We start from the raw sequence: 12851 nt of genomic DNA, 5'->3' as shown, positions 1-12851 counted from the left end.
ATAGTGAATAACTCAGTTACTGTCAACCCAGTATGCCACAGCGACAGTAAAGGTAAATACTGTGCTGGGGGTCATTAGGAAAGGACTGTAAACAAAATGCCTAATATTATCAGACCCTATATACCCGTGATGGCGAACCTTTGGCACTCCAGATGTTATGGACTACAATTCCCATCAGCCCCTACCAGCATGGCCAATTGGTCATGCTGGAAGGGGCTGATGGGAATTGTAGTCCATAACATCTGGAGTGCCAAAGGTTCGCCACCACTGCTATATACAGTCATCCCTTCCTCATTGTAGAGTCATTGTACAGTCATCCCTTCCTCATTGTAGAGTGGCGCCCCCTGCAGTGTGCAAAACTCCATACATTTCCTCTGCTTCTTGCCCAAACCTTGTCCCTGGGACAGAGGCTCTTCCTCCCTCTGGCCCTTTAAGGCTGCTGCTCTGTATCACCAGGCCATCTCACCTGCCTCCACTGGCTCCTGCAGGCAGCCCTGCTGCTTCCTTAGCCTCTCCCTTGTCCAGGTATGCACAACTCTGGGGTTGTGTTGGGAGGCGACTTTCCAACCGCAATCTGGAAAGCCATAATGTGGAAAGTCACTGCTGCAAAACTATGGCGCAGCCTCATTTGGAATTCTGTCTGAAGTTCTGGTTCACCATATCACAAAAACAACATTGAGCTGAAAAAAATATATAGAAGGGGTAGTAAAACAATTTCGGGATTGGAACACCTTTCCTATGAGGAATGGCCAAAGAAAAGCCTAGGATTTTACAGTTTAGAAAAAGAGACAACCAAGGGAGATATGAAAATGATTTAAAATTACGCATGAGGCAGATACAACTTTTTTCCCTCTGCAAAATATTAGAATTTGAAGGCATGCAATGAAGTTGATGGGCAGTAGATTCAGTGTGAATAAAAGTAAATACTTCTTTAAAATGTGGACTTTGCTGCCAGAGTATGTAGTGATAGCTACAACCATAGACAGCTTTAAAAGGGGATTAGACAAATTCATGGAGGACAGGCCTTCCAGTTTCTCCTAGCCCTGATAACTAAAAGTAACCTCCACTTTCAGAGGCAGTAAACCTATGAATACCAGTGCCAGAAGGCAAAATCTTCGCCCTGTTGTTGGACCTCCATAGTTACTCGTTGGCCACTGTGTGAAAAAGGATGCTGGACTAGGTAAACCGCTGGTCTAATCCAGCAGGGCTTTTATTTATAAGGGAAACCGGCTGATTCAAGTTAACTTGATTTAACCACACAGAGTTCTTGATCACTTCTTACTGTCTGTTATGCAGCGTTCCTGCCAAGCTAAATCACGCCATCGGATAGAAGTACTGACCGTAATGGAATCTGTGACATCAGCCACCACACACTTGAATCAGTTTGTTCACCCAAAAATCTCTGTCCATTGGACAGAGAACATCCAGGGTGTGTTTTATAAAGGCATTCCGTCCTTTGTTTGGGCAGATTTATGTAATGGTTGAATGATCCATCTGCCCTGAATGTTTGGTTAGTGAATTTGGTTATGTTTGCATACAGCTGCATCCAGGCTTTAAGCAGGTTTTTGAATGCAGGAATTCTAAAAATAAATCTTCATTCTGAGGGGGAAAGTTGTTTCTCAGAGTTTGAGACTGATGTGTGTTTACTTCTGTAAGCTTTAAAAAGAAAAACTTGGGGTTTACTGCTAGTCTCTTCTCTTTCTAAGGTAACTTTTCTGAACATCTTGTAGCCTTTAGCTTTATCTGGTAGTACCTAGCTCTTGGGAATGGGTGGGTGCAAGGGAGATGGAGATCAAGATGCAGAAGTGGAAAATTCCACGGGGATCGTTTACTATTTTAGCATCAGAGGAAAGAGGCTGTGTAATTATCATCTGGTTTCTAAAGAGGAACAATTAGGCAAGTTGGGAAAGTTGCACAATTGCTACTTTTTAAACTTGCAAAACACACATTGGAATGTTCTGGGGGCCGTGTCAGTCGTACGCCAGTGCCTTGGAACTCTGTAGTTCTGTTGTTTACATGCAGTTTTGCAGAATGTCTGAAGAAGGTTGTCCATGGTTTGCAGAATGTCATGGCCAAGCATCCAGCAGCAACTTCTAATTCTGAAGCAGTTCCAAGGATAGAAGAAGCTTTAACTACTTCCATCCCTGTTCCTCTAATGCTTTTCTCCTCCTCGTAGTCTGTCCCTTCCTCCGTTCCATCTTAGGAGAAAATTAGTAGCTTAACGGATGCACACTTTAAAGTGAAGGAGTTTGTGTGTGTCAGTGAAGCTGACAGCACTACTATCAATACTGTAAGTTTTGACTCTGTCAAAAGGTTAAACTCCTAGCAGAGTCACTAGGAGATGGAGTGTTCCCAGCTGAGACACCAGACAGGCAGCCCAGTCCAGAGACCCTGGCAGTGGGGTGCAGCACTACTGCAGTGCCACCCCATCACCTCCAGGAGGGTTTCTTGGCAGCATGGCAAGGCAAGAAACAAAAAAAACCTTCCCACTACCAAAAAGCCTTCCTTTGGGCACCAAGCTCCTGGCACCAGCATCTCAGCAGGCAAAGTCTTCATGTCAGCTCTACCTCAAGCCACACCTCTGGAATGTCCCCCTACACCAGCAGTGGGAGCACTAATACAGTGCTTTTCACCCTGTCTGCTTGCCATGAAGAGCTGCGGCTGCCCTTTGGTGGATTTGCCTCTTTGCCCTGGGGAGGGCAAATCCACTGGCTTAGCTCCACACCACTTTCATAGGTGGATTCACCCCCCCCCCCCCCCCGGATCGGATTGTAAGATGCATCCACTTCCTTCAAGAATCAACGTCATGGCAATGTCATGGCACTTAGTACACACACAATGGCGAGAATACGTGGCCTAAGCCCTTAGTATCTCCATTTGAAACAGAGTTAGAGAAACACTTCTGTTGTCAGTCCTGGAAGAAATTGATTAACAATCCATGATGTCTGTTCTGAAATTGCGTGGCTACGACTTAGTAGTACAGGGCAGACTTACAGTCACGTGCAGTGACAAAGGGAAGGAGAACTGAGCCCAGGGCATGAACTGCCCACCCGCCCCTCCCGCCCCCTCCATGTGACTGCAATGGCGGTGCCCTGGGCAAGTGTCGCCTAATGTTCCCACCAGCTAAGCCATTTGGTGAAATGGTCAACTGGCCGAGTCTACCTAAACCAGGGGTAGGGAACCTTTAACATTCAAAGAGCCATTTGGACCCATTTTCCACGGGAAAAGAAAACACTTGGAGCCGCAAATAATTTTTGACATTTAAAATAAAGATAACACTCATATATAGGCTTTTAACCTTTTACTCCTGCTCATTCTGAGAAGCTTGAGGATGCTCACTCCCTGCCGCCTGCAGGTTTGGGCAAGGATGAAGCCGGGCTGCTCCAGTCTCACCTGCCGCTGGGAAACGCCTGCCTGGCTCCAACGGAACGGCATGCCAGAGGGTGAGCCTGTGGCGCGGCCCAGCTGACCGTGGGCAGTTGGTGCACCTGCCCTGCTGCCTGCAGGGTGGACAAGGATGGGGCCGGCGGCTCGGCTCGTGGAGCCACAGTGCAAGGGCAGAAGAGCCGCATGCGGCTCTCGAGCCGCAGGTTCCCTACCCCTGACCTAAACTGTTCTTTAAATCACCAAAATGATTGTCTAGCTCTAAGGCATCTTTTCCATGTCTTAAAGTATGTAGTAAAATCTCTCGAACTCGGATTGTTGCTGGCCGAGCTAGAAATTGTATGCTAAAAGTTTCTGACTGCCTTTTTATTTTTTTGACAATGATACAAAGACATGAAGAACAACTCTTCCATTAGTACTTTGTGTTAGTGTGTGCTTGTTCATTATGGCAGTCTACTTATAGCTTCCACACAGAATTTTAATAAATGCCTGATTTTGTAGAGAATGATCACATGCCTGTAGTTAATGGGACATTATTGCTGCTCTGTCTCTTTGAAAGCTTTCTTTGCATTGTTCTACTTTCTTTTGAATTGTTCTGAGATTTATAATCATTCTTTCAGATATACTCTTGGTAACCAGAAAGCTACATAGTTGTAACTGCTAACAAGGGAACCAGAATCTTGGATGTTTAAAAAAAATGAATGTGTAATTGTCAGCAAATTATTAGACAAAATTACAGATTTATGCAAGTTAAATGATTTGGGTGCTTTTTTGACAGCAGAATTTCAGATCTCTCCCTGATGCCAGCATATATACTCCTAATTTTATTATGTTTCCTTTGTTGTGAAATTTAAATCTTGAACTTGCACCTGAGTGTTCAAGAAAAAAGCAAGGCAGAAATCAAAATTGTGTGTGTTAATTCCTTATTCCTTTTCCTGCAGAACCACAGAGCAGACCCAGAAGAACTCTTCACAAAACTGGAGCGCATTGGAAAAGGCTCATTCGGAGAGGTTTTTAAAGGAATTGATAATCGGACACAGCAGGTAGTTGCTATTAAAATCATAGACCTTGAGGAGGCAGAAGATGAAATAGAAGACATTCAGCAGGAGATAACTGTGCTAAGCCAGTGTGATAGCCCTTATGTAACAAAATACTATGGCTCCTATTTAAAGGTAAGATATAATATGTTTACTGGAAAAATATAATCTTGTTCTTAATTACTTTGAAAGCAGCAGAATTATTATCCTCAGGAATGCAGTCATATTTTAACATTTTTGAATATGGCCCATCATATAACTTTCAGTTTGTGGCTGTGGTCAGAAATTCCAAAGAGATTTTAAATTTCTCACAGTCTATTTTGTAGTATTTCTTGTTGTCTCTTTATTTTAATTTTAAATTGATTTTATGGTATATTCAGTTTTAGAAACAAACTAGTAGTTTTCCTGCAGATGTAGTTAAAGAAGTTTAAAATGTTACATGCAGAGCAGCAAGCAAGGAGAAAAAGACAGGGAATCTTGTGAGAAGAAAACATACCCTGGGGCAGTAAATTGGGGAGACCGAAACCAGAAAAAGCCAAGCAAAAAGATGGTTGTGCCTGAAACTCCACATTGTAGGATGTTTCACATCCTATAGCAGTGGTGGCAAACCTTTGGCACTCCTATAGTGTTTAGCTAGGAGGGAAAGGTGACTTCATCATGCTGGAAGAGTGAATTGGACAATTGGGGAAACAGCAAAAAATCCTATTAACGTATGTACACCTGGGAAAGAGGGACATTTGTGTAATTTTTCTTATTTTGATGCAGTTGCAGCTGGGATCAGGGATGTTTCATAACAGGTCATATGTTTGCTGCAACAGCCAACAATATTTATGCTAAATAAATATGACCAGGATGGTAACGCAAATAGGTGAGTCTCTTTAGGATAAGGGATTAGGCTGAGAACAGAGACAACAGTATATTAAGTACAGATACTTGGGCAGCCCAATCCAGAAAGCTGGGGCGGCCAGGGATGGTGCTGCTGTAGTGCCACCTTCTGCCCCCAGAAGGCTTTTCAGCAGCACAAGGGGCGGGAAACTCTCCACACTGCTGAAAAGTCCCCCATTGGGCTCCATGGACATAAACCACCCAAACGGTGGTGTAGGCCCAAACCCCAGGCTGTTGCCTATCTAGCGGCACAGGTTGGAAGCTAACTAAGGTCAGCAGTGGCCCTGCGGTGCTGCAGCCACCTGCCAGCAAATTTGCCCCTCTGCCAGAGTAAGTGGCCCAGGGAGGGCAAAGCTGCCAGCGAAGGCCCACACCACCTCCAACAGCAATTTGTGTCCCGCCCCCCCCCCCCCCCCCCCCCGGGATTGGGCCGCTAGTTTCACAATTCTTTTTTATCACATAAGAAAATTTAAGACAGAGTAATCTTATCATAAATTGTGAAGGTTGTGTAGACTATTATGCTCCTAAACAGTCTGCCACAGTTACTGCATAAAAAGATTTTTAACACTTTCACAATGTTATTCCCTATGTAACCCTAGTCAAAATTACTTCTTCTTTAGGCTAAAAAGACGTTTTCTGGCCTGCATTCAGTGTATTTCTTGGCCTGCAATATGTGCCCAGTTACAGTTTATAGTAGCAACTTCTTTGAGATGTTATTGGGGGGAAAACATACTTTTTTCTGCTGTGAAGAGCTTTCCAAATCACACTCAAGCTATCCAAAGGTGTCTGTGTGATTACACAGTTAGACCAAAATGAGCACTTCCTGCAAAGTTTTTCTTAGTGCCACAGTTGAGCTTTGTGGAAAAGTGCTAGAAGAAGGAAGTGCCTTCTTTTCTGATTTTTGAGCACTGACTCCTGTAGTATTAATGCCGTTTTAATCATTCCTGGTTCTTGACAAAGTGTACTTTGTGGCTGGACCTGGAGCATGGACGTCCTGCACTTCTGTTTGCTTTTCAGTTATCTCAGATTTCATTCAGTGTTGATGAAATAAAATCTAGTGAAAACTTGGTTTCAGTTAAAAAAATCCAGGCTGAAAATTACAGGCAAGCCTTTCGATTGAAGTTTTTGAGCAGACAAGGTTAGAATAACTGTTGTTTCTCTAGTTGGGCCAGATAATAGTTTCTCTGAAATGAAATCTGAAATTGGACAAGTAGTTCCTCAAATTGGCATAGTGGCATTTATTCATACACCTATATTTAGGACTCGGTGCTTGAAAATGCTTGTCCTATTCTCACCTTTCTCTTTTTCCTTTTGCATTGTGCATATCACAGATGTTATTTTGAGTGCACACTGGGTGAAGTGGCATACTGGTGGCAAATAATGTACCTGTCTAAGACTAGACCTTCTCGGCTTACCCAGGCTGTAGCATATGGACATGACCCTAGCTCCCATCTTCAAGCTGCCAACCACTCCTCTAGCTGCTCTAATGACAAGAAGGCAATCTTTTCTGGGCCAGGCCATGTATAGATCCTACACATCACTGTCTGGCCACTTTAGGGAACTGCCACCAACAGTCTGGCCAGATCAGCCAGGCATATAGGGAGCAGGCATGGGAGGTCAGGGAAGTCTGTTGGGCATAAGCATGGTCCATATAACATGCCAAATGGCAGGCCAGGGAAAAGGTTCTAGGTCTTCTCCAGGCTGCAGAGGAGAGGAAGAGGAGCAACACCTTCTCCTCTCTACATCTGAGTCCTTTGCTCATGCTGAGGTCTCAGCTATAACTTCGGAGGCAGATGTGGAGGACCAAGCACTCGCACACCCCTTGTTGCTCTAGAACAGGGGTAGGGAACCCCAGTGTTTTCAGATGTTCAGGACCATTCTATCATTTCACCAGCATGGCCACTGCATGCTGACAGATGAGGCTGATGGGAAATTCAGTTCCTGAATGATTCGAGAAGAGCCGCAGGTTCCCTACCCCTGCTCTAGAATGTCAGCTAAAGGACTGTACAAAGAGTACTGAAATCACCTCTCCTTTTTTTGGTCCAGCTCAGCAGTAATCCTAGGGGTCCTTTTGCCTGTTCTTTTGTAAACAAATTACATACATACATCCAGCTCTCTGCAGACCATGTCGTGCAGAATAATAAAAAACTAATTTTACAAAATCAGAACCATCTCTTGATTCATAGGTAGAAGTGTACTTTCAAATTGAAGTGTACTTAAGAAGGGTACTTTCAAATTGAAGTGTACTTAAGATAGTTCTTCCGCATCTTTACTTCCTGTCTATGAATAGAAGAATATTATATTATTGTATTATTGCATCATATTATTGTACTACTGCAATTTATTTTGTCATCAGTCTAGCCTCTTTTCTTCAACCCGCAATATATTTTTTGCATGAGCAGGTATTTTTATGAGTATTGTCTAGTCCTGTATATTGGGGTAAAATGGAATGTGTTTGACAAACAAAATTTTGAAAATCAGTTTTGGAATATTATTTTTTAAATTTTCTCCAGAGGTATATGCCAAGTGCCAAAATGGTTTCAAGTGATTTTTTAAAAAGTTAAAGGGTGAGAACATAGTTTTCCATGTAGGGCTTTATTGCAATGACTTAAGTATATATTAAGTGCCAAAGAGTGTTAGTGCAAGTTTTATGTGGTGAACTTTGTTGTTGAAGTTTCTTTTTTTAATTGCAAAATAATCTTGCACGCTTTAGAAAGTCAATCCAGTTAATGAAAAGCCGACAATCGCTTTGCAGTATTTTCAAATGTGTGTCTTTTGAGTTGTAAAACTCTGATCAGAGTTAAAATATGTATGTTGAACTGTGCTGTGAAACCATTGCTAAAATGAAAACTCAGAGTACCAAGAAAATAAACACAAGCCCACCTTGTGGCCCCTCTGAAGACTAACATGTTTTATTCCAGCATAACGTTGGTATGTTGGAGCCCTGTTCTTCTGTAAAACACCGTTTGCAAATGTAATGGCAGATCAGAGAGTTGCTTAATGTATCATAAATTCTAGCTTATTTCACTAGTACAGAGGAAGATGGATTTAGTTGTCGCACATTGTTGAGAAGGCTTACATTCCTACGAGGAATCAAAAGAATTATCCCAGGAGGAGCACTATGGAAGAGCCATGAAATGGGGCAAGGGTGTAGGTAGTTTGCGGGAAATTGATGGTGTTTGTCAAGGTGGTTCATGAATGCAACTCACACATTTAGGAAGATGGCGTATGGTAACATCTAAGCCATCAACCTTCTTTGGATCTTCTTATCTCCAGCAGTCTTTCCAACAAGGAGCTAGTCTAAGAGAAACTTAGAGGCAGGAAAGAAGTTATCCTGAAAACTAGGCCACCAAACCAGGTCCTAGAGAAGAGTCTACTAAGTGAAAATTATCCCTACAGATCAAACACATCTATTTCTGTCGATTGTGATATTAACTCTGTCAGGAAGAATATGGTGCTTCTCTGGGATAGAAAAAAAAAAGCAGGATAAAAACATGAAAAAATAAATAGAGAATAAATAAATGATGGAGTGCCTAAGAAAGAAACCTCCATTCATCCTTCTGCTTGCCTTTCTTCCATTTTATCTCTCCAGTCTTCATACACACACACACACACACACAAACACACACACACACACACGATTCTCCATTTCCCCTTGATATCCCTTGTTTGTGTGTCCTTCACAGTGCATGGGACACAATAATAAAGCCACATGAACTTGGCTGAGACTGGGGGTCAGCTAAAATACCTTCTAGAGATTAAAGTGGCAGGTTCTAGTGAAAAGACCTTTGCTGTTACTGTACATAGGTTGTAGGACTCCTTTCCTGAAGATATATGATTGCCATAGTTTTTATTGCTTGTATGGTATAAGCCAAATACTTGTTCCAGAGAGTTTTGAAAACTACCGTAATTCATAATGACTCCACTGTTTTAGATTTTGTTACAGTATTTTAAGCTGTTCTTTATAGCTGTTTTTGCTACCTTTACTGTTTTGTTATTTTAAATTGTGTTTGTTATAAATTGGTATGTATCTGTTTGTCTTGAACATAACTTATTTTATAGTATCGATGTTTTATTATTCCTGGCTCTTTTTTTGTTTTTGGTAAACCACCTTTGAGTATTCTGAGGAGTAGAACAGTGGAGAATATAAATCATCTATATATATAAAAAGCTAACCGCATGCTTGTTCTCTACACTCTACCGCTTCTAAAACGGGCTGGACCGGGACATCCCCAATTTGGATTAACGACGCGGGTTTCCCATTGTGGGCAAAGTTTTGCGAGACCTTCTCACCGTCTACAGGTCACACCGAGCCCGGTAAAACGCACATTTCCCCAAACCCACGGCAGACCAATGAGGGGTCAGCCAGACTGGGAAGCGGTTTTGCCCGCTGTATCGCTGGGCGCATGTGCTGGCCATGCTATGTGGAACTCACCTGCTGCTGGAAGCGCCTTCAACACACAGGACAGGAAGGAGGAGCTGCCTAAGCAATGGGAACAAACGCCGGAACAAAATGGGGAACGCCGCGGGGAACAAACCTCCTTCCTCCTCCCTTCCGGCGTGGCTCTGACAGTAAGCCACAGCCAAAGGTGGCTCGGTCCAGTGTAAAATAAATAACTGAAATGTAAAATGTGTGCACACAGGTTGGAAAGGCCAAGCATCTCTTCTTGGCCAACATAAAGCTATGAAGTATGAGATGTATCTTATTTGTTTAAAACATTTGTAGCCTGTTTTTCATTTCGTTTAATGTCATGGCTGAAATTAAAGAGAACAGTTTAAATCTAGAGAACCAAACCACAAGCCTGAGCTAAGTACATCCCACCTCCCAATGCCCTGTCCTGCCAATACCTACCTGCCCAGGAAATGAAAGCAGTTATGAGCACCCTCCCACTAATCACTAAGCAGACCATTCAAGCATAGCATAGGCCAAATTAGAAAGAATTGAGTCTGGGCCATGGCAGTTCTTGCATTTATGGTAGCAGGAGTGGACGGCACTTTAACTTCCTGAGAAGGTTCCCAGTCACCTGTTACCTTGTTGAATTACTAACAGCCAAGAGCAAGCTGAGCCCAGGAGCAGATTAGTACTCAGCTGTGTCAACTTGAGATAGGTGTAGTTATGCCTGTACCTGTTGTCCTCATAGCCACAGCCCACATGTAAGGTGAATGGCCCCCACAGCATTGCCAGCATCGTAAGTGCTGCTGGAGTCAGATTGCTCCCTGACTGTTTTAACATCCCAGTCTGCCATTGTGTGGCAGGAGGGAATAAAGAAAAGTAGAAGCTGAGAAATTAGGAGCTGATCACGCATTTGTATAGGGAGAGACTGTTCTTTAAGCATGCTGCTCTGCCGTTCTGGTTTGCCTGAGAACCATGTGGCTAGGTGGTCTGATCCTGCTACAAAGAACTGTCTGTTCTTTTAATTACGTGCACCTTTCCTTGAAATGTCTTACTACAGTGCTTTAAGAAATGTCTAATATTCTATCTGTGTTCATTTTTAGGGCACAAAGTTATGGATAATAATGGAGTATTTGGGTGGGGGATCAGCACTGGATCTTGTAAGTATTCCAATTATTTTTTTTAAGATAGCTTTAGTTGCTACTTTTTGTAATTTTCAGTGAAGGCCAAATGTAAACATGCAGGTTTGCAGGAAATATATTGATTATAGGCCATCTTTACATTGAAAGTCCATATCTGTGTTTCATTCTCTGTGTTTTTCAAACCTAGACTCCATGAAATCGTTACCTTCTTAATTCACTATTAATAACAGGCTTAATTAAAAAATTTTGGTACACATTTTAAAAAAGATCAGAGACTTTACATAAGTTTTTTGCTTTTAATATGGAAACTTCCGTGCACATTGGTAATAAAGCTCTATTACTACTACTGTATCTAAAATAAAGTGTGAGTGTTGTGCAAATCATGAAAGCAGCAAAATCATACAGAAGTTAAAAGGAAAAAAAGAACTGACATCACAACAGTATGCTAAGAGTAATTGAATGTCATTGGGGGGAGGGGTATATGTGTATGTGGCCTGCTTCAGACCCAGCTGAACTCTGGGAACTGGTGGAATAGATGCTGGGGGATCTAATTGGTTTCTTTGAAGTTGATAGTTGCTTATCAGCAGGGCAGTAAAATGGGGTTGCCTACCTATAAGGCAGGGTTTTCTGCAGACATGGAATTTCTCAGATATGCAGAATTATTTTTTTTTGCAAATATACCCTTTCTATATTAGTAGAAGGCTAGCAAGCATGTTCATGCATTTCTAAGAAGACTTAGAATACAAAGGGTGTCATTTGAAAGAGAGAAAAACTGTTCTGCTGAAGACCCTAAGAACCTGGTAGTATCCTGAAAGGAGAGAAGTGGATCAGGGGGAAGCTTCTCAGGCAATGCTTTATGGGTCTCCAGCTTGTCACCTTTATCTCCGTCCTCTTTTTAAGAATCTTGTGAGTTAGGCAACTCTTCCTGTTTTGTTGTGTTGGAAAGTAGACTGAGGCTACCAAGTGAGTCAGCACCAGGGAAGGAACCCCTTCACCTCTCCAGCACTTCCTGCTGGTGCAACTGCTTGTATTTGTACGACAGTCCAGATGATGCAGCTATTACAATATTCCTTTTGTCTGCTCTAGATATTTCCAGTGCAGTCATTTTGTTTGCGTCTCAGAAATATTTTAAGTAAAGCACAGAGCAAATTCTCCTTCTCAGTAGCAGGAGAAAGACTCGTGAGCGTCAGAAAATATAACTATTAACAAGCTGAAAAAGAATTCCCCCATCAAATTTAAATACACTAAAATGTTTCTGAAACTGGGAATGTTCTGTGGAAGTGAAACCGACTTGGCTTTTCCATTTTGGCAGTTTAAATTTAAACTGTGAAAGGCCCATTGCTGATCACAAATGCAGTGTTCATGTTGGATGCACATGGGAGGGACTAAAAAAGCAGCACGTTCTAGGAGGTGGTGTGTGGTTTTCCCCTATTCCCCAGTCCAGCTCCACCACAGCCCTGTAAAGAAGACCCACCCTTTTCCTGTAAGATAATACAGCTCAGTATTTATAGTGAGGTTCTGGAACTTTATTAGCATTCAGTATTTTTGTAACATTTGGTAGCAAGCCACACTGCATCCCACTAGAATTTTGCCCCTGGTTTTTTTTTTTTTTTGACTAGTCTCCTGTGTACAGATGCAGTCTTACCAGGTTGTTAAAGTCAGTCATAACCTTAATACTATGCTAATCTTCTGCTTCTTTCTGCTGAAATCTGGAAAGGGCAGAGAGAAAGTAATGGCTACTCTCCAGTTCCAAAGTAATTATGGAACAGTTACGTTTTAAAGGCGACAGTTAGAAACATTCAGAACTACATATCAACCGTGATTCGCCATTAATCGGGACATATCTGGAACACTCAAGACTCATAGACAAACTGACTCATCTTACCTCGAGCATCATATCTTAGTGATGTCATTGCACATATTCGCTGAAAGTCACTGTGTCATGTTGCCGAATATTGTATATTCAGTCCTGACCATGTTGGTAGCAGAAGTGATGAATTGTCTGTGCCA

At 42.3% G+C, this 12851-nt stretch overlaps 1 protein-coding gene across 1 annotated transcript in view; it reads left to right on the top strand.

The window, feature by feature from the left end:
- STK26 (serine/threonine kinase 26) overlaps positions 1-12851 on the top strand; it is a 35155-nt gene that overhangs the window by 13842 nt on the left and 8462 nt on the right. Inside the window, exons 3-4 of the mRNA XM_048514024.1 lie at positions 4326-4556; positions 10803-10859. Coding sequence (XP_048369981.1) covers positions 4326-4556; positions 10803-10859 — 288 coding nt within the window. The remainder of the gene's footprint in view (positions 1-4325; positions 4557-10802; positions 10860-12851) is intronic.

This window comes from Sphaerodactylus townsendi, linkage group LG13, assembly GCF_021028975.2.
Source record: "Sphaerodactylus townsendi isolate TG3544 linkage group LG13, MPM_Stown_v2.3, whole genome shotgun sequence".
Classification (NCBI taxonomy): Eukaryota; Metazoa; Chordata; class Lepidosauria; order Squamata; family Sphaerodactylidae; genus Sphaerodactylus; species Sphaerodactylus townsendi.
Note: the sequence above shows the minus strand (reverse complement) of the source record. Positions and strands in the feature narration are given on the sequence as shown.